We start from the raw sequence: 22,157 nt of genomic DNA on the forward strand, positions 1-22,157 counted from the left end.
ACCCCTTACTGCTCCTCCAGCTGTGTGTCCCCCCACAGCCCCGCGTGTTCCCCTGCCGCCTAGTGCGGCCGGCTCCGCCACCCTCCTGCTTTAAAACAGACAGATTTCCCCGAGTAGGAACCGCTCCAGCACGAGGCTGGTATCACCCCGACGCCCTGCCCGCCCCGAGCAGCCTGCGCGGCCGTCTCCTCCGCTCCCCGGGCTCTGGTTTGCTGCTCTTTTTTTTTTTTTTTTTTTTTCCCCTCCCTTCTCCTCTCAGGAGTAGCAGCGGAACGTCCCGTCCTGCCCATTTGGAAATGGGAACAAATTACTCCGCCGCCTTACCTCGCCCATCGCATCCCATATATAGGCATATCTACGGTCAAATGGCAGGCAGCAGCGAATGGGAGCGCTGAGCCTCCGAAAAAAGGCGGGGGGGAGTGAGAGAGGGAAAGGGGTAGGGACGAACGGGGCGGGGGGGGGGGAAAAAGCCCTTTCCAAAAAAGTATTGGATGTCTGGAGGAATGCAGTCAGCCCCCTGGGAAAGTACATATCTGTGAGGCGCTCCCTGCCCGCCGCTTGCACTCCGCCGGCGCCCCGTCCCGCACGGATCAGCCCCGCCGACCGGCAGCTCCGCGCCGCTCCGCGCCGCTCCTTCGGGGGCCGCGGCTGGGTCTCGGACTCGGGGCTGTCCTACAGCTTTTCAAGTTTTGCTTTCGGGTGCAATTCGCGCGGGGACGCGCCCTAGCCCACCGCCGCCATGGATGCCATCAAGAAGAAGATGCAGATGCTGAAACTGGACAAGGAGAACGCCTTGGACAGAGCTGAGCAAGCTGAAGCGGACAAGAAGGCAGCGGAGGAGAGAAGCAAGCAGGTCTGCACCGAGAGCCCGGGCGCAGCCAGCGCCGGGGCGCAAGTCTTTCCAGACGACTCCGCTCGCTCTCTATTTTTTTACCCCGATGTACCTTCTCGTCTTCCCGCCTCCCTCTCCTTCCACCCCCCACCCCCCCCCAACCCCCGCAGAACTGATCGAACTTTTCCTAAGGCAGAGCTTCACCCTGGCCGGAGGTCGTTCCCCAGCACCCCAGTTGGGGAGTGGGGCCCTGGGACAGCCGCATGGCCTCTCTGCCTTTGTCATAGAGGCACAGCTGGGAGGGGCTGCCTCGAGCACCTGGTTAGCAATGGACAGACGTGCTGCGATCTGGCAAAGGACACTTAAAGCTGTGTTCGTTCCCTCCAGCACCAACCAGCAGACTTGTCCGATTCCAGCTTCCCCGCACTCTCCCTTCTAGATGTGTGTCCCATTTTCCTGGCCTTCTCCAACCCCTCTCCTTTACACCTGGGGCTTTATTCGTTTGGGGGAGGGGGGCACATTGTGCACGTTTCTGGGAGATCCTGAAGGAGGAGGGAGGAAGGGAGAGGGATTCAAAAATTAATTTCCCACTTTTCTAAGCCCAGGGAGAAACATATTTGTGCGTTGTATTTCCTCTTGTGCACCTAGTTAGAGGATGACATTGTGCAATTGGAAAAGCAATTGCATGTGACGGAGGATGCAAGGGATCAAGTGCTGGAAGAGCTACACAAGTCTGAGGATAGCCTCCTCTCCGCAGAGGAGAATGCTGCCAAGGTATCGTGCCCTTGCTGCAAGCAAAGAAAATCTAACTGTCTCTCCTTCTCTCTCTCTCTGTCTGTCTGTCCTTTTCTGTCTCTTCTGCACTTGCACTTCTCCCTTTGCACGATCACGTTGCCTGCTGCACCTTTTCCTGCCCGCCCTCCCCTCTCCACCACTTTCCACCCGTATCACAGCTGGAGGACGAGCTGGTGGCTCTACAAAAGAAGCTGAAGGGCACTGAGGATGAGCTGGACAAATACTCCGAGTCCCTTAAAGATGCACAGGAAAAGTTGGAACTGGCTGACAAAAAGGCCACAGATGTAAGTTACCCCCACCCCTTTCACCACCACCCCAGTACAGAAACCACACACTCCCTCTGCACAGGACAGCCAGGACTCCTACCAAGCAGCGCTCCAAAGCTTTGCTGAGGGCAGGGTCCAGGAACCTCCTGGGCAGGGAAGTGGGAAACACAGCACTGCCTCCTTGCATGAGATTTGCACACTGTCGGAGGCATTTGACTGGATTTCTGCTCACTCAACACGTGCTTTTCATGTGTACTTGCCACTCTAGACATGAAAGTAAAGAAAGGGTGGATTGTCTGTTCAGGTGATGAGGAAAACAGCTCAGGCTGGAACAACACTATCTTGATAGTGAAGTAGAATCAGAGAGATAATAGCAAGGAGATCCAGAAGAGCATGGGCTGCTAGTTCTGTCTTCAAGAGTGAAGTTCCAGTTCCTAGGCAAGCGTGCATTAGAACCGCTGCTAGATACTAGTTTGGCTCACTCACTGGTTCCTGAGATAAAAGATCTCCTAGGCTGATTTTTTCTGGAAATCACTGGAACTGTTTCGCTTGTCAAAGAAAAACTCGGTTTTGTGTGAGAGAAAATTGTCCAGAAGATGATACTTGCTAGGTTTGCAGTTCAGAGGACAGGGATCCTGGGAGCAAGCTGGGAGATATATATAGCTCAGCACTTTATATGGTAATAATGCAAGAGCTTGTGCCTCTCCCAGGCCCTCATCCCACCCACCTGCCTGCCCCTGACATGCATTTAATGTATTGCATGCATGGAACCACGTGAGTTTATTGTCTCTGCAGTTAAGGTCCAGATCTCTGTGATTGCTGCTGTACAATCCAATTCTCCCCGAGTAAACCTCAGGTCTGAATTACAGGATTAGGTGAAACCATGGTGATTCCAAAGCGATGACCATCCTTTTCCTATAACTCATCTTTAAAAAATTAACCTTAAAGCCATAATAAAAAGAGAGTTGCCACAGATGAAGCAAGCAAAGGATTTCAAGGGGAGGAAGGATACTTTTAGAAAGGCAGAAGTTACAAAACCCCACTTTGCATGAAAGTCAACATGCTTTTATCTCATTTTACTTCTAAAATTAACAAAGGATAAAAAAGGTTTCGCTTCAGTATGGCAGTTAAGTTGTATAGCTTTGAAAGAGAACTCAAGAACTAAACATAAGTGTGCATAGGAGCGGGAGAGAGGGGTTGTGTGTATAATGTGGATCAGATGTCTGTCATCTTCTGTGTATGGCTGCATAGATGAGAGGCAGCTTCCTAGCAGGACGTTTATTTAACTTGTTCAAAGGAACCACATATAGATCCATGGGAGATATTCCTTATAAGGAAAAGTATGCAGACTATTTGGAAATAGCTCGCCTAGGATGAAGGCAGGAGAAATGCTACAAGACTCCCTTTTTGAAATGAAAGGTCTTCCTAACCAACCCCAATGCCATTTTCCTTTGCTGGAAAACAGCGTTTGGAAGCTAGTTGAGGGCAATTTTATTTGCAGTCGTCCCTCAGGCAGAGGGTAGGCAAGTGTCTGGTTTGTTTTCACCAAGATAAATGCTGTGTGTAAAGGTATGCATGGAGTATGTCTGACATTTTAAGAATGTCTTTCTTTTTTGGTGATGTGGAGTATCTTTGGGGCGTTGCAGTTGACCCAGTATTTGCCTACTAGTTTGGATAGTTCCAAGCCTTAGGAAAAAGACACGGGCAGGGAAGGGAATGCGGGCTCCCTGGGGTGGACTCGCCTTATGCAGGGGGATGAGGAAACTACCTCGCCAGTATGACTCACCTGGGCAAAGCCGCGCATATCCCCGGAGCCGCCCCGCCTAGGAGGAGGCAGCCGCAGCTCCCTCTCCCCTCCCCGTGTCTCAGGAGCTGGGCCAGGTGCAGCTGCAGCTGGCGGGGGCAGGTTGCTCGGTATCATTTTATTACGCTCCTATGGGGGTGGTTTGGGGGGAGCCGGGCTCGGGCCCCAACCCCCGCCACCCGTGCGCGCCGACCCGCCAGGGGGCGCTGCCACCCCAGCGCGCCCACCTGGCGACGGCCGCCTCCGCCCGGCCCGGCCCCGCCCGGCACCGCCGCAGAGCCCTCTCCCGGCTGGGGCCGGCCTTTCCCCGGGGCCTGCCTCTGTGCCCTCCCTGGTGCAAGTTGCGGCGCGGGGGGACTTCCGGGGCTGGGGCGGGCGGAGGGAGGTGGTGCAGGCCGAGCAAGGCGCGGGTATGGCGGCAATGAGCTCGCTGGAGGCCGTGCGGAGGAAGATCCGGAGCCTGCAGGAGCAGGCGGACGCCGCCGAGGAGCGGGCGGGCCGGCTGCAGCGGGAGGTGGACCAGGAGCGGGCCCTGCGGGAGGAGGTAGAACCGCTGGCTCGGCTCGGCCCGGCTCGGGACCGCGGCCCGGTGGGAGCGGGCGGGGGGCGCCGGGCGTGGGTCCCGGGGCGCGGCCGACCCTGGCCGCTCCCCGGCCGGCGGGTCGAGCGGCTGCTTCCTTCGCTGCCGTCTCCGACAAAATGGTTACCTGCCGGCCGCGGCGGCGCCCGCCTCCCCGCGCTGCGGGCGGGGGCCGCTGTTCCCGGCGGGTAGGCCCGGGGCCGCAGGTGAAGAGTGGATCACTGCGATCTTCGGCCTGCAGTGCTGTACTCTCCGGCCCGGTAACCAAAGTGGTGCGTGGGGCACATGAAGCTGCGGTGCGTAAGTAGACCGCACTAGGTCTGCTGGCTAACAGCAAAACGCTGAGTTGGAATGAGGTCGAGCTTAGGCGAGATGATTGAGATTAGATGCTTTGTATTAGGTTCTGAGCAAGCTTTTATGAGGTTTGTTGGTTTGGTTTTTTTCCCTAAGTACCGGTTGTCTGCTTATCCTATCGAAACCAGTTCAGCTATGGAAAGCCAGTATGGCAACTGTTAAGAGGTTATGTATTTGGGACTGAGATGGCCACGTCCGAGTACTTACCCACAGTACCTGAAAACACCACAACAATGTGATCATATGGCCCCTGTCACTACACATCTGTAGTATGTTTAGCTTGTCAAAAACCCTAGCTAAGATGGGAAAGGAACAGTAGGCACTGTTTTAGGCAGAGCTGAGATCAGGTGTGAGCAGCACAGACTCATGTAGCAGAAACATGTAATTATGGGTGGCAGTTACAACAAAAATCTGATGGCTGTTGTTTGCCTTGCCACTGACCTTGGGAAATTCTAGCAGCTGTAACGTAACGTTTGCTGCTATAAAACGTACAGTGTTCTTTGCAGTGGTTTTAGTGTCTTCAGTGGTTGCATAAAAGTGACGCACAAAAGAATGAATTTTTTATTCATGTAGTTTATTACAGTAGAAAAAATGCTAATTATTGAGTTGCCTTATAATGTGGGGCTTTCTGCACATTCTGGGCAGGAAGCTCAAAAGAAGAGCCTTCTGATTATTTGCTGGTAATCTTCCCAAGGAGCAAAGTATGGCTTCTTACACTTGTGTAACTACTGCTTCTTTGTAAATCAGTTCTCATATCCATTTTTTTCAGTGAAGGATCATGTCACAGTCATTAACTTGTTTCATAAGGGTTTCTGCCTTAAAAAAAAAAACCCACACCTGTACTAATTTTCTCAGCTGTGTGGAATAATGGACATCAATTTTCCTACTTTCGGTAACACATGTTGTTTTAAACGATATATTAAGGAGTCCCCATAAAAATGGGCAGCTTTGCTGTTACCTTTTGTGGCAGAAGGAATAGCACTGGAAGAATGATGACAGCTTGCTGGTGAAGCCTTCCAATTAGAGCTCAGCCACATTGCTATAAGGTTTAGGATCCTAAAGGTTAATGTTCATCTCTTCCCTGGAGTTGGTTTATGCGGATGATGTGGAATTCTGCAGAGTACACTTACATTGCATTTAAGTTTTTTTTTGGAGGTGTGAATAAAGGCAGAAAACTGAACTCACAGGCACATGTAGATCTGTGCCTCTTCTATAATGCCAGCTATGTATGGATTTTTTGTTATTGTCACAGCTGTATTTCTGCATGCTTGAGGAGGGAGGCTTTGAGAACATTGCAGCAAGCAAGCTAAGGTGTGAGTCTGACCCTTCCCTTAGTGTAATGCCTTACATGTATATAGCATGTGAGCAGCTAGGGTTGTTTTGTTGGGTTTTTTCCCTTCCCATGCAAGATACAGATATGCAAACAATGAAAAAGTTAAAGCTGTGGACAAAACGTATCACAGCTTACAGCGTTTCATTGTTCAACCAAAAAGTTTCAAGATTGTGATTGGCAGCCATTGCCTTAAAAAAGCATCTCTTCTGTTTGGAGTGCATGCATCTCAAGGGGCTGTTGGTAATCCCATTTGCAGAATGCGTTTTTTTTCCTTCTTCTGGAAAATGGAATCTCTCTTACAACAGTAGTAATTAACACCCCGTGGTAACTTAGCCATGTCATCGCTCATTATAAAAATATGTGGTGTATAAGTGCTACAGCAAAAACGCAGAAGGTTATGTTTGTCTGTTAGCTGTGGGAGTGCCCCTTAATGTCACTGGGGTTTTTTCCTTCCTTACCATATAAGGAGAGAAGTCCTGCTCCGCAGAAGAATGACTTGGGCCATATAAGGCCGGTTGGTAAACCCTTACTGAGTTACTGGAGCAGGAAGTAAAAACTTGAACTTTAGTCCTCCAGTGTTGTCTAAGCATATTGCATGCTCTTATCGTGATGAGGAGTCTTGACATGATAATAATTAACTTGTAACGTTACAGATTTTCCAAGGGTAACATTTATGAAGCGTTGTTTTCTTTCTCAAATCAGAATGTTCAAATTCTTACTGTTTAAAGGCAGAAGTCTGAAAATAAAGGTTTGGAGTATTACTGCTTGATTACATAGTCAAAAGATTTTATATTTGGGTTAATGTGGGTCTCTAAGGATGAAGTATCTTCTAATCCTTGTTCTACATGTTCACTGCCAGTACTCTTTACCATTCAAATACATATTTGCTTACCTGTTTGTGTTCCTTCCAATCGTTCTAGTGGAGCAGTGTTACTGTTATGTGGAAGGTTGTTTTACTTAGCGTATAAGTTTTTTACTTGGTATGTAAATTTTTCTTACTTGTGTTATGTACAACATAATTTTAGCTATGGCCAACTGTACCCAGCTGCCTCTTCTTAGTAAAAGCAACAAATAACAGTTCCTTAAATGTTTAATTAAAGAAAAAGTACCAAACTGATACTTTGGTATCTAATTTTGATAGAGGGTTGATATTCCCCACCACCCAACTTCATAGGAAATTCAGATGGGTACTTCCTCATATATAGCAAGATCGTTTTCAGTACTAATTAAGAGTAATTGTTATTTTTTGAAATAATTAACTTTTTAGAATAATCACCTTTTTTATATATATTTAGCTTGATTTTGAAATAAATGAAATTTCCGTTTGAAAGAAATTAAGTTTAATAATGAGGTTACTACGAGAAGGCTGGTAGAGAACTTACTCTGCAACTTAAGCAAGTGTAGGTTTGAGAATGTCAGAAGTAAAAGCATGTAATGATAAGAGGCAGATGAGTTGCAAGTGTTATACAGAAGATTAAGTGAACAGGTAATGCAGGAGAGGCAGAGCTGGGGGAAGTTTGAGGATGACAGTATGGGCGAGGGAATAATAGGTGTTTTAAGCTATTGTTGCCTGTACCAGGGCCCTTCCAAGATGTAGCCTCTGCTGGTGGTGCCGCCTTTGTCAGCTCTTGCATAGCTTGCCTGTAAACAAAACTTGTGGGTATTCGGGCATTTCTTAAATGTTCTCATGCTTTCTCTGTGTCAGCTGTCTCATTGCACATGCTGATCTAGGTGCATTTTTACATGTTCATGCTGAACCCTTCTTATGGAACTTCGGGAAATATTGGTAAATTCTCATTAAAATATGGCAAAAGGTCATAAATAAAGGATTTGGGAGAACATAGAAGAAAAGGGTAATTCGTTTGTGTTGATTTGATTAAAAAAGGGGGGAAGAGACTATAATTGGTTCATGTCTGCAAATACAATAACAGAAAATAACTATGTATCGTTCCCAAGTCTTTCAGTGCAGTTCTTTCTAGCACAAATTGTACAGCCCTTGCTGTGCTTCATTTAAAGGAAGCATTAATCACTTTTTCCTCCGTTAAGCAATAACTTCACAATTCAATGAGGGCATGTACCTTTCTCTGTATGGGCTTTTTAGTGCATGAAGTCAGAAAGTGCTGTTAAATGGCACTAGCAGGTACATGGGATAATCTTTTACAAGAGGCGATGTGTGCCTTATTATGAATTAATTTCTGTTCTTCCTGTGCTTAGGCTGAGAGCGAAGTAGCTTCTTTGAACAGACGCATCCAGCTGGTTGAGGAAGAGTTGGATCGGGCTCAGGAGCGCTTGGCTACTGCCCTGCAGAAGCTGGAGGAAGCAGAGAAGGCTGCGGATGAGAGTGAAAGGTGGGTGGGGCCACTCTTGAATGGATCGTTACTCTTATGACAAAGATGATAATTGCCAGGGTGTGAGTTAGGAAAATAAATTAAACCACTCCTATGTCTCTGGGTATATGTAATCCACTCTTCCTTTGCCTACATTGTCTTCAGTCATAGCTTGTCTGTAGTGATGTCCAAAATGTGTGGGCATGAATTCTTTTTTGTGTCTCAGTTGTAAAGATAAGATTTAAGTGGGGTAGAGCTTTTGATCTATCATGCCACATCCTGGGAAAACTGCTTGGCCCAGCCCGACTTCTCTATTTGGATGACAACTTTTTCAGGGTGGTGCACACTCTTGTCGGGTGATTCTTGATTTCATTTTGGGTAGAAAATCTCACCTGGAGAATTGCAAAGTGCTGGAAGAGGCTTTGCTTCTCCTGTTGGTGAGATTGGTATATGAAGGTGAGCAAAGGAGTGGGAGCATGATAATTCCTTCAGATTTAGGCTGGCATTTCCAGAAGTACTTAAAGTAAGTTAGGAACTCAAGATTCGTGCCTTTGGAAGATCTTCTCTCTTCTACAAATTGTATTTTATATCTGTGATAGTACCTTTTATCGGGAAAGAATCCTATGTATTCTGCATGTGTACTTCTACCTCACTAACGATGTAGCCTGTTGAAAAGAAAAGCACCTGAGACTCACATAGCATTGTGAAATAGTTAAGAGAATTCGGGTTGAACATGCATGGAAGGGGCAATAGATCCTGTTATGCAGGAGTTACAGAGCACAGAGGGCTTCAGTGATCTGACATGGCAAAACTCACAGAAATCTGTTTGGCCCATGAATATAATGCCTGTCAGTCCTGCAGGGGTTATAACATGCTGTTTCATGGCGAGTGTAAAAGCACAGATGTCTTTAGTCATCTTATTAAGTCTTTAGAAGCAAGACCCTTTATTTACCTTTGTATAAGATCAATTTTCCTTCAGTTTAAAATGAAAAAGAATAGTACAGCTGAACTGTGGCAAGAGCTAAACATATTAAATTTTCTTTCTTCGTAAGACGTGCTTCTTTCTTTTGAACTTTCTGAAGTGTGAATGCGCAGGTGTGGTGTGAAGAATCAAGTATCTGACGTGCTTCATTCACCTTAATATACCTGTCTGAAAGTCGTACTCCAGTAGTAGTAGAGCTGGAGATAAACTGGCAAGCCCTGAACCTTGCATTTCCTGTTTTTCACGTCTTTCAGAGGAATGAAGGTCATTGAAAATAGAGCCCAGAAGGATGAAGAGAAGATGGAAATCCAAGAGATCCAGCTTAAAGAAGCTAAGCACATTGCTGAAGAGGCTGACCGCAAGTATGAAGAGGTCAGTTCTTGAGCGCAGGTCAGCTGTTTCTAAAGACCTGTAGGCTGTGCCTGTAATTCTTTTTTTTTGTTTTTTTCCCTCCCGATTTTGTCTTGTAAGTTCAAAAGATCACAAACACCACTCTTTGCCGCAGCTGTGGCAGGAAACATGGGCACCCAAATACCTCAGGGGGCAAGGTGGCAGGAGATCTGTGCTTGGATCTTTGCAGTAAAATGGTTGAGAATATTCCGTGGTCTCTTAGGGAGAAAAATATTTTTAAGTTGCCTTTTGGTGAATGAAAGAGAGGTCTTGAAAAATGTTAGATAACAAAGACTCAAATGAGTAATTTAGATGTCACATGATCAAAACTCACATGTTGATCAAAAAACGGAGAGAGACCCAACTCCCTGCTTTGTAGGCTGTAGAAATAGGTGACGTGTGCTGCAGCAACATAATATCCCTGATTGTCATTCGCCTTTTCTTGTAGGTGGCTCGTAAGCTTGTAATCATTGAGAGTGACCTGGAGCGGGCTGAGGAACGTGCTGAGCTATCAGAAAGGTAAGTGTTGAATTGCCCTGAGATGTGTGTGAAGGTGCTACAAGACAACTGTAACAGCATGAAATGTTGGCAGTACACTGTGTTCAGCTCAAAGCTATGTTTTGCTTATTTACTCTAATGGTTGAATTAAATGGTCAACGCCCAAGTAAATGCATTCATATGTGTGTGTGCGCGTGTGTTTTGTCACTGCATGCTCTACCTGCACACTGATTTTGTGAATGGCTTTTGTGCATTTCATGTGTTCACTAACAGCCAAGTCCGACAGCTGGAAGAACAGTTAAGAATAATGGATCAAACCTTGAAAGCATTAATGGCTGCAGAGGATAAGGTACTGACACTAATAAACAGTTTTTAGGTTTAACTGCAACTCAAGTCTTTCAGCTTTCATAGCCAGTTAGCTCACTCAGTAGCAACAAATAAGTCCTCACTATGCTCTTTACTCTCTTTGCATCTTGCTTTGGTGGCTTTCTTTGGTCTCTTTTATGTATTCATTTTTACCTTTAAAACTGATCTCTTGTGCAGCCAAAAAGAAGCTGAACTGTCTCATATGTAAATATTTTTGTGTAAGCCAAGGGCTGTAGATAATTTCTGTCTGGTCGTCGTCTTAATGTGCACTTGAAATGGTATTTGACATCGTAAAGAGTTGCTTTCAATCTGTGATGGATTCAGCTGCTTTTGAGGCTGTTCTTTTGCTCTGTAATTGTTTTCATTTTTCTCTATCTTTCTCCCCCTGTTTTCTCCTGTTTCTTTTGCTTGACTGAATCTTCCATCCGCCCCTTTCCTGCCTTCCTTCCGAAATAACAGCAAATGTGCTGAGCTTGAAGAGGAGTTGAAAACTGTGACCAACAACCTGAAGTCGCTGGAGGCTCAGGCTGAGAAGGTAGGCTAGAGACTTATGTGAGAATGCGTCCCTTACGTTGTCATCTGGATTGGCCTGTGGGGTTTTCTTTATATGCTGATCACTTAGCAGCATGTCAGCAAGGCCATTGTCAGTAGAAGCATTTGGACTTCCTACTCAATTCATATTCGGCTCTCATCGGAACCTAGCATGCTTTCTAGTTCCAAATAGGTCAGTATTATTTGACCACATATTCTGTTAAGTAGTCTGACAGGATATTAACTTATTTATAGAATGTCCCTCAAAATGGCACTTGTGTGCTAACATTAAATTTCTCCAAATGCCACTTCTCTTTAAAACTGGGGTACTAATTTCTACTCAAAGTTCCCACCATATAGCACTGGAATATAACTCAAGGGAAGTTTGGTTCTTGTAATAAACTGTGTATTACCACAGTCTGGTAAATGGAATTAATTTCATTATACCCATATTAATTTCTTCTTCTAGAAGAGAGTCTCGAATGTGGGAGTTTTTTTGTATATTTAGAATACCTGGTCTAATATCGGTGATCCCCTTTATAATTACAGTACTCGCAGAAAGAAGACAAATATGAAGAGGAGATCAAAGTCCTTACTGACAAATTGAAGGAGGTAAAATTAGAGCTGTTCTTTACAACAGATCTTCCAATGCAACTTTAATTCTTTTAATACAAACACTACTTTGATGCTTTAACGATGAACACACCATTTTGGAGACAGTTCAGTCTTATTATTTGTCTCCTCTCATTGTACTTTTTTCCTGATTCGAATTGTTGCTCCTGTATTTGTAAGTATTGTGTGTATATTTCCTAAAGTAGTCTGTATTTGTTTTGACTTCAGGCTGAGACCCGTGCTGAATTTGCTGAGAGGTCAGTAACCAAGCTGGAGAAGAGCATTGATGACCTAGAAGGTATGTTTGGTGGTTTGTTTTTTGTGCCCCCCACCCACCCCTTACTATAGAAATGCAGATCTTTTATTCTTCTGTGGTGGTGTTGGTTCTTTTCAGCACCCAATTCTACTCACCTAACTTGTCCTGCTTGTATAAATGGGTCTGCCTCAAGAGTAAAATAGGAAAAATGTTTTCCTATTGAAATGTATTGATAACTTAAATGCTTCAGGTGAACAGTGTTTTGCTCTTGCTTGTTCCTTTTTCTCTCATGTTCTCAAGACTCCTTCCATTTTTTTGCTTTACACTCTTCTACTTGGAGGTATAGAATTGTATAGGGTAAATGATTAGATGATAAGTATTATTATCATCATCTTACACAGCTCTTCAACAGCTTTTTAGTTATGTTTGTAATAATTAGGAAAGTAGCAAGCTAACCTAATTTATTGCTGCAGTAAGTGTGGGTCAGGGCAGGCATTTTGTGACATAGACCAGTTGCTGTTTTTCAGTAAAGCTAATGGATTGTATACATAATCAGAAGGACAGTTTATTTAACTTCAGAGAGTTTGTGTAAGGTTTTGATAAATTTTTCAGAACTGCAGTAGAATAGTAGAATGTGCTTTCTCCCTCCAGAAAAATAATTCAGTAGTGTTTTGTGATTAGAAGTTAGATGGAGTTTACTATTTAGATGCGTTATGCTAAGTTTAGGATTTTAAGAAGCTTGATTGCTTGGCATGGCAGGCTGACTTCTGCATAGAGGGCATGAAATTTTATGATTGCTGACTCAGGAAGGAAGCAGAGAAGAAAGAATTGTTTAGAAGGAAAAAAAATGCTGTAGGAAGCTGAGTTTATGACATCACACAAACCAGAGTGGTTTAAAAAAAAAAAAAAGTGGTAGAAAATAAATGGTAGCATCTTCCTTGAGCCTTATTTTTAGATCTTTTCTCCCTAGCTCCTGTGAACCCTCCTAAAGTGTGTTAAAACAAAAATCCAGGGCAGTGAAACATGGATTTTGCTTCGTTTGTACACTTTCTTTCCTTCATTTTCTCTGTATCACAGGTTGACTCACTGGCAGAGCAGTTAATGAACTTGTCGCATAAAACTATTCACTGTTGATTTTTTTTTTTTTTTTAATTCTCTAATTTTGTAATTTTTGTTCTGTTTCATCTGTTGCAATACCTCTTTCTGTGTGCTCTTCCCCTTTCCTATGGCTTCTGGATGGTATCCCATGCCACCACCTTCACCTTCCATCCCGTGATCACACTCCATTTCCTTGCACTCCTCTGCCTTCCCTTGGGGGAAATGTTAGATGAGCTATATGCTCAGAAACTGAAGTACAAAGCCATCAGTGAGGAGCTGGACCACGCTCTCAACGATATGACTTCCATGTAAATGTCTTCCCAGCTTGTGCCTGCACCTGCTTCCCTGCCCTCATTGATTGCGCAGTTCCGGCCTTGTGAAATTATACTCCCTGTGTAGCGGGAGACGCATTCTTTTAGTGAGACTAGGTGTACAAAATACCATGAACAATTTCTTTACCGTGGCAGAGTGTGGGTGAGTGTTGTGCCTAGCCTGGTAAATACTCATGGTGATTTTGTAAGCTGCCTAATGAGTTTGTGTTTACTCTTTCATATTGCGTCTGCAATCCTTGTGTTTTGTGGTTGCCCTTTGTTTGTAGCTCTGCATTTATCCTTTCAGTTCACCTCTGTTCAGCCATTGTCTACCAGGCCCATCGTGTTCGGTTACCAGAGAAAATTACCTTAGTACATGTTGCATTCACACTGCATTCTTCTGCTTTCACAGTTTTTTCTCTGGCAAAGTTTCTACAAAAGTTTCAAAGAAAATTAGATTTAGCTGTATTCTCTATTAATGACAGTGGGAAGTATTTATCTAAATTTCCTTAAGTGCTCTGACAATTTCAGCTGTTATCACTAAATTACAAGTATGGAAATGGTTTTAAATAACATAAAAGTGACAAATGAATTGTAGGTTGCTTCTGCATGTTTTGTGGAGAGGGTAGTAGTAATTTAATTTGCGTGTACCAAAAATATGGTAATATCAACTTTAGTCATAAGGAGAAAAAAAGAGTGTATTAGGTGGTAGGAAGGTAGGAGAGTGATCAATTGTAAGGTGTGACTAGTCTGTGCAGTGTTTGATACACATCGACTCTGCTTCCATCAACCTAAAACTCTGAACAGAGGTCAGCTGTGCTAAATCCACCTTCCCATGCTCATACATTTTACTTGCACGAACCCTGTACAGTTGACATGGGAAAGAGGAGAGTTGTGGCTCTCAAGTGCTTGTGAGGTGTGATGACTAGTCCCAGAATTTCTTTTTGGAAGTTAGCATGCTTTCAGCAAGACATACACTTTGCTCAGAGCTTGAAATATATTTTGCATGCACCCATATTTTAAATGTTTTTTTCTTTTGCTTTATTTCATCCCTATATCTGTTCATTACTTTCCTTCCTCTTCCTCGCAACTTTTTAGTTGTCTGCTTTGTATGCTTTGATTTTTTTTTTTTTTTTTAAATTTCCCCCCACTCCCGTCAACATATGTTTTTGCTCAGTGACTTATCAAGCAAATTTATTTCTTTTTTCCTCCTCTGTGTACAGAGATTACGGCATTTCTTCAATTTGGGATATTTCTAAATGAAAAATGGACTTTAAAGTGTACTCTACTGGTACATGAGGACACTAGTGTAGCATTCCAGTCACAGCATGGTGTGGCGTTTCTCTAGAAGTTGTCTTGGCATGCTGGGCTCTGCTGTGCTGTTGCTACTTTTTTGGAAGTCTTTACTGCACCGTTTTTATTTCCTACCTTATCTCACTTTCTCTTTTCATGCAGATAATTTTCTTTGCTTCACTTCTCCAAAGACATCTTCATCGGGTTGGATAAAACATCTTTCCAAGCTTTGGATGTTTCATGGGTTCATTGTCCTGTCTTCTAGCTTAGTTGACTCTGTTCCTCTAGCACCTGTCTCAGAACATGCTCTGTTTGTGCTCTGCTGTACAGAAACTCTACATCTCTCAATGTAAAATAAACATCCCAGCTGTATCCCTTTTGCTATTCCCTTGCCTTTTATTTATTTAAGTAATTCAGTTATTAATAAAAATAGCTTTTTTTGCCATTAGGGATTTAATTTTTTTGTTTCCTTTTTTTTTTCTGTAAACACTTTTGCCCAAATGTCGACATTGCAAAGCCAGTGATAGCAGTCTATGCGATGAGAATACTACTCCTGATTGTTGGAGGTCAAAACTGTCAAATGACCAGTTATGATCTTAGTCTTTCTCAAAATCTGATACAGATAAAATGACAAATAGATGCAATGGAAATTTTTTCAGTTGTTACTGTTAGGCCAAAATCTGCAAGTACACTACTTCCTTGGGGTCACTTGGTCGTGGGAGCATGGCTGAGAGAGCAGTTAAGTCCTTGACACCAGTCCTTTTCCACTTTAAAATCTGAAATTTTCTTCTAGCTTGATGCTGAAGACTTCCTGTCTTTATATAACTGTGTTTGTTTGATAACTTAAATATTTGAGCCAGATTTAAAGGGGCAATACCAAAACCTTTAAATTCTTTTTTTCACCCCAAAATAGTCCTTTAAATGTCTTGCAAAAAAGTTTTCCCCTCTTCCACACCTCGTTTACTCAGCAAAGATGTCGCTTGCTAACTTTTTTTTTGGTACAATATACATCTTTGTAAGTGGCATGATTTTCTGTACAATATACTTCTTATATAAGTGATGTGATAGGATTGAAAAGCTACTGAAATCTTGCTGCTGAACTTCCACTCTCACGCTTAGCTTAGATTTGTGAGTTTGAATTGCAGACTCATGAGAAATATTTCAGAACTGGGGTAGGAATACTCTGATTGTTATACTAATAAAGAAATTATTCTGCTGCGAAGTTGAACATACAGATTTCAGGTTTGAAAGCCTAAACATTGGCTTTCAGCAGATTTGGCCGTGGATTAAGGATGAAGCATTAAATACTGACACCTTGCTTTCTTCTACTGTTATTTTCAACTAGAGAGTTTATTGCATTATTTTAACTTCTTTTTCTTCACAATGAAAGAAGTTCTTTTCCAGTTCACATTGAAATGAATCAGTTTAAACTGGATTGATTTCTGATTATACCTGTTGTTGTATATATTGCTAAAGTTTCTAAGTCACCACAGCTAAATAAACTCATCATAGCATAGCTGAGTTCTAGTTTTTAGCTTGTAGAAAATGTAAATGTGGCTTTCTTGTTCAACTTCAGGATTATTCAGCAAGTGCAGTCTAGGCTAGATTTCCTCCCCTCCCTAAAACCTGTTTTCCAATAAGGCTTGCAAATGGATGCATCGTCTTCCCCTCTGCCATCCTTGGATAACTTTGCTTCATCCCGGTTTTTTTATCCCATGACACATGTCCTAATGTTACTGGCTATGGGGAGAAGCCCAAGTACAGGGTATGTATCAGCAGTCACAGGTAGTCCAGCAACTTGCTACTCATCAATTCAGATACAGTAAGTGGGTTTATACACTGTCTGTATTGCAACTGAAAAGTAAAATGTTTAGTGTGAAAGTTAGCCAAATATAATGGGATGAGCATTTGTAAAATGACTGAAGTGAAAGTGATTAACTTCACAAATGCAAGAGTTATGGGGAGTATGTTCAGCTGTCATTTGTCAGCTGAGGCGGAGTAACTTATGCTACAGCAGCTCCAACCCCTTAATCTATTCTGTTTTGGTTTATTGTGTCAGCAGTGTTGTTTTTCCCCTCAATTCCTTGCAATACTGTTGTTTCTTAGGAGAAGTAAAAAAGCAAAATCCAATGTAGGAACCTGCTAATTTTTAACACAGTAATTTTGAACATCAATATTTAAATATTCCCTTTTCCTTCAAATATGCATAATCAGCGCTCTGCACTGTAGGGTGTTGAATTGCTGGACAGAGTACTGGAAATGAGTAATGCAATGCCCAAGTAGCTGTGTACAGAATTCCTGGCTGGCCCTGCTGCACTGATCTTGACTCCACAGAGCTGTTGTGGCTTCTCACTACAGCATATTTCAGCACTCTTGTCACTGTTGGGCCTGACCTGTGCATTATGTTGTACGTCCCACAAGGTCTAGCTAGTCAGGTGCATGAGGCTCATTGACAGGCTGGCTCTGATGTCTCATTTGCCTGTGTTCTCTGCTGTGCTGAGCCTCCCTGGGTCTGCACCAGATCTTGAGCTCCCTGCTTGGTCTAAGGTGGCTCCCTGCCGAGCCAGCCCTTGGCTCTACCACTGTGGTAAATGGCAACCTAGACGGTCTGCCTGGGGGTGATCAAGGGCTGAGTGTACACTCGGTAAATGCTTCCTGTGCTTTGCCTGGGGCTTTTAGTCTCATTTTGGGTGTTGAGAAATACTGTAAATCTCTGCCTCGATTAGAGGCATTTTATGTGATGAAGGTAAGCATCAAGTTCTTACTTCAAATTATGTTGTTAGGTTTGAATAACAACCAAATACACTTTGACAAACAAAGTGAAATTTTAGTTACTCTGAGGTTTCGATGTTTTTTCCATGTATATGTGCTGTTATCCTCATAAGAGAGACAAGACCCGGTTGTTACCGGTCCAGGATCAGAGCTCTGAAATGTGCTCCGGTTTTACTGAGCTGGCTGTTTGAGTTTGGACCGGGGAGGAAGCTGTGAGGAATTGCCTCTCACCACACAAGCATGTCCTACAGACCAGCTTGCTGTGCAGCTTTAACATTGCTGCGTCCAGAGCCTGCAGGGGAAGAGGATTTCTTTGGAAGCTGTTAGGAAGCCTGTGGAAAAGAATCAGGAACAGTCATTTCCTGTAGGGGAATAATCTGGGATCAAGAGGGTCAGGAGTGCAGTTTGAATCTAGACTATTGAGTAGAATATGGACAATTTGAGAAAACAAGACAGTCAAAAACCATCATGAAACGTTCTTTCGCTCTGCAGAACAACGCTCACGAAATGCATTGTCACAACATAGCTGTGTCTGTTCTCTTCGACTGTGAGCGTGAACCGACCTCTCCATTTGCTGTATTTGAGCAACACAGGTTTTCATGCTTCCATTTCATTTTCTTTGAATGTTTGGGTTTGTTTTCTTACAAAGTACAACTGGACAATTTAGAGGTATCAAAGTGTGTTGATACCAGTAACAGAAGCATGTCTCCCTACCAAAAATACCATTTTAGCTGTGACATTCTCCAGGAAAGGAGTATGGGCTGAGCCAGACCTAGTGGTAGTTGGCCACCAGCATCTCTCATGACATTACTTACCCTGGTTGTGACGCAGTTGCTTTCCTTCCACTGGCAGATGAGGTTCCACCACATCTTAAATAGTTTACAAAGAAAAATGTCACTCAAAACAAATCTTCCACACACTGTACATAAAGATTAAAGGAGGACTTGGTTGTTCTAGGAATATAGCTGCAGTTCTTCCATTTCTATTCCCACTTACCCGTCTCTTGGCTGTTTGCCACGAGAGTCTTAGCCAGTTCTTCATAGGTTATAATAGCTGTTCCTTGGAGTAGAGTTCTAGAAACAGGTAAAATGTTTCTCTGTGTTACTGAACTGTCTGTGGTGTGACCAGTTTCTTTATTAACTCTTACTTAACTGTTTTCACTGTCTAATCTGTCTTCATTCTGCCTTTTTTCCCTTCTAACCTGCCTGCTGACTGTACAGACCAACTCTACCAGCAACTTGAGCAAAACAGTCGCCTAACTAATGAACTAAAACTGGCATTGAATGAGGATTAAACTTTAGTGTGACTATATTGTTAACTTGTTTAAAAACTGCGTCTTCCAAATTTACTTAATCAGTAAATGTAGAAATAAGCAAGAAACCTAGAAATTGATTTTATTTTTTCAGGCTGGTGAATTAATAGATTAAATTCTCAGTTTCTGTTGGAAAAATATGAAAATGCTTCTTCTGGTTGAGGCTTTTCATTATCTGTATGCCTACCTACTTTGGAGGAGCAATAAGCTCTTGGCTATGCAATAGCTCCATTCCACTTCAGTAAACAGCTACAGCATTTACCTAACAGTATCCAAAAAGTAGCAGCCTGTCTTGTAGGGAGACAGTTTACCTGACAGCATGAATTGGCCCTGAGATTTTTACTCAAATGTGGATGAGAGAAAAATGTTCACCGGGATTCATACTTTCATATTTCAAAACCAACATCAAAGATACTTGTAGCTGTTTTGTTATCTGGAGACTTTAATACAGTAATTTTCCATTACTATGAATTTGGCTTGTATTTGACTTTAAAAAAAATGCCAACAACCAAACAAACAAAAAACCCCAAACACCCAGGAATGGGAGCTCCATCTGAAAATACTCGGTCAGTTTAAAGGTATGCTTGCATTAGTATGAAGTTACTATTACTGGATTCTGGTAGGATGCAGCTCTAGAACATTGTGCTCATTTATTGTATCAAATAAGTGTGTTAAATGACTGTCCTATAAAAGTGTGCATGCAACATAAAGCTACTAACTTTGATTTTTTTTTTTATTTTCTAGAAGAAATAAATTTCTTAAATGTCACTTCACTGAAGAGATTAGTTTTAATTTTTTTGTTCCTTGCAAGTTCTGAATTACATGAAACTTGAAGTATGGCTCTGCAAAGAACTAACTTTGTTTATTGCCTTACTTAAAAAAAAAAAAAAAAAAAAGCCATTCACCATCCCACGTTCCTGTAAGCAAAGAGCTTCCAGAACATGCAAGAATTACATCTCTGTTGGCAGTGCATTTTCTTAACAAATGCAGCTGTAAACAATTCTAAACTTGCATTACTTGCCATTTGTTTTATTAATTTGGGCTTCTCTCTAGTTGTCTGGGGACATCGGTATTTATGAGCATGCACATTTCTTAACTTTCTAAACCCTCCAATAGAAATGATGATTGCATGCCTTCATGTTCTGAGAATCAGTGCCTCCAAAGAACTGCTATTCATGTTTTAATTTTCTAATCCCACAACAGAGAAAGTGGCGCATGCCAAAGAAGAAAACCTTAGTATGCATCAGATGCTGGATCAAACTTTACTGGAGTTAAACAACATGTGAAAACCTTCTTAGCAGCAACCACATTATTTGTTTTATTATTTTTACACTTGCTTGCCGTGAAACCCCATAAACATGTCTTTATTTTAGTTTCACCACAGTCACGAGAACATCTGCTAAATTATCAGGCAGGGGTCAGGGAAACACCAAAATGGGCAAGCCATATGCGGGTTAAGCTATATTACGTTACTGTTTAAATGTGCCATTTCCCAACAAAAATGTTACCTACACTTTGTAGAGAGTTCAGCAATTCAGCATGCTTAGTCTTTTGAAGAATCCTGGCTGTGGCAGAAAGTGTCCCACCTCAAGTGCCAACTGCAAATTTTAGCAAGAAGAATGATTCATGTTCAAGAGACATCAGGTGGAAATGGTGCTATTTTGAACAAAAGGTTCTACTGAAGTCTTTTGTTTCTTATCAGACAAGTCAGGAGTTGTCCAGGACAGTAATTTATTTTTACCAGAATTTTATTGAGCTGTGAGCATTTGGACTTTTTGTGTCTTCTAATTCAATAAAACAAAGGTATGTAAGCAACAGAGAAAAGTGAAGGCTTCTGGAGGTTTTAAATTGTGTTCTTGCAACTCAATACAGAAGTGTAGGTCAGCATTTCACCTTGAGTATTCGTTCGATTGTATTTTTCATGTTGAAATGAAAGATTCAATAAATTCAGGAGAAAACATAAATTTGGAAGAGATTGTTCTAAAAATTATTTTATTTGTGTGGATTTTGGGGAGGGGGAGGAATTTATAAACCGATATTTGCCTCACTTTTTTCACATTTTCTTTTAGCAGTTTTAAGAGTATGCCTGTATGTAAACATTGTATAATGATATGGAATAAAATGCACATTTTAGGACATTTTTTAAATTTTGCTCTCCTGTGATTTATTTTTCATCACATTAGCTTTCTGCACAGTGTCTCTCATTGGGGTATGCTGTTAGCACATTGGCTTTCAGCCTCTTATGTGCTGTTAGACTAACATATAAAAATGCAGTGGTTTGGACTGATGTGGATCTGCAGCTGTTAAGAGGGGCCCTTTGAGAGCTATATGGCAAGAACCTGTTCTCATCACTTGATTGTATTCCCAGATGGGTGCAGAATGCAACTATCCCCTAACGGATGGTAGAGCTTTCCAAAATTATTCATTGTTGACCAGAACTGTTTTCAGTATCATTGCGGAACTCCTATAGACTTCTGTAGGAAATGAGCGCTGAAGCCCATGCTCCTGGAAACACTACCATGTATTTGTATATCTTACCTGCTAATATGTGTTAATTTACTTCGATACAGTGACAAAGCTTCCAAAATGATGTCTCAAGTTTGAGAGAGATCCTTTCACCCAACTTCTCACTTCTGGTTGCTAATTTCTATGTGTGTAGATATATTTGAGTTATGAGGTCTGTCAATGAGCGACTTCAGAAATTCAAAAATAATCTTTATTCCTTCTTTTTCTATAGTATATTGCTGAAAGTTGATGCTGTCCATCCTTCTAGCAGCAAGGGGCTTGGTAGGAGACGGGTATAGATAACCTTCCAGATCATCAAAGAATCTCTCATTAGTGTACCCTTAGCAAGCAACTGAAAACAAGTGCCTTTCTCAGCAGCTGGTGTAGTGGTGAAAGGGTAAGGTAATACATAATAATTTCAGGTTAAGTGGGAGTTGGAGAGGGAAGATGTATGGGTGTGAGTCTCTGGCCTTTTTTTGATTGTATTATAAAGGGGAGAACTCAGTGACATTACAAGCTTTTGCATGATTCATTGACTGCTGCCAAGACATGCTGAATAGAAGGGATGAGATCCCTGGCTTCCCGTTTCCCTTTTAAGTGTTTTTGGGAGTCAAAATACATGTTACAAGGCTCCTGTAGTGCCTTAAGCTTGTATTGGAGGCTGGCAATCTAAAGCTCCAAGTAACAATTGTGCAGAGATAAGTTATTTTAATCTCTTTCTCATTCCTTAGCACAAGGATAATATGTCAGGTAATTGGGCTCTGAGAGTTCAAGCCTCCATGCGCTCACAGCTTTAAGTGGCACTGCTGGAGTCAGTAGGGCTGCTTCCAATAGGGAGTGCTGTGCTGGGTAGCTGTGTGTGGGGTAGGGCCCAAGGCCACCCGGAGGGCTGGAGGCTGTACTGGAAGTCAAACGGGGTTCCTGACACTTGGCCATGAGT

General features: G+C 42.7%; 1 protein-coding gene across 26 annotated transcripts; it reads left to right on the forward strand.

The window, feature by feature from the left end:
• Positions 1 to 739: 739 nt before the first annotated feature.
• TPM1 (tropomyosin 1) lies at positions 740 to 19,998 on the forward strand (the record flags this gene model as incomplete). 26 transcript variants are annotated; one of them, XM_082005203.1, is made up of 10 exons in its annotated part: positions 740 to 853; positions 1,481 to 1,606; positions 1,786 to 1,911; positions 8,179 to 8,312; positions 9,528 to 9,645; positions 10,112 to 10,182; positions 10,987 to 11,062; positions 11,608 to 11,670; positions 11,899 to 11,968; positions 19,916 to 19,998. In XM_082005203.1, 10 exons carry the CDS (start codon positions 740 to 742, stop codon positions 19,996 to 19,998), a joined length of 981 nt encoding a protein of 326 aa, XP_081861329.1. The 26 variants fall into 26 exon arrangements, with proteins under 26 accessions (XP_081861329.1, XP_081861351.1, XP_081861340.1 ...); XM_082005225.1 differs by lacking the exons at positions 1,481 to 1,606; positions 10,987 to 11,062 and adding exons at positions 10,435 to 10,510; positions 13,254 to 13,332 and having other exon boundaries at positions 19,916 to 19,949; XM_082005214.1 differs by lacking the exons at positions 10,987 to 11,062; positions 19,916 to 19,998 and adding exons at positions 10,435 to 10,510; positions 13,254 to 13,748.
• Between the last annotated feature and the right edge of the window lie 2,159 nt (positions 19,999 to 22,157).

Source organism: Phaethon aethereus (genome assembly GCF_964289735.1).
Source record: "Phaethon aethereus genome assembly, chromosome: 12".
Lineage (NCBI taxonomy): Eukaryota > Metazoa > Chordata > Aves > Phaethontiformes > Phaethontidae > Phaethon > Phaethon aethereus.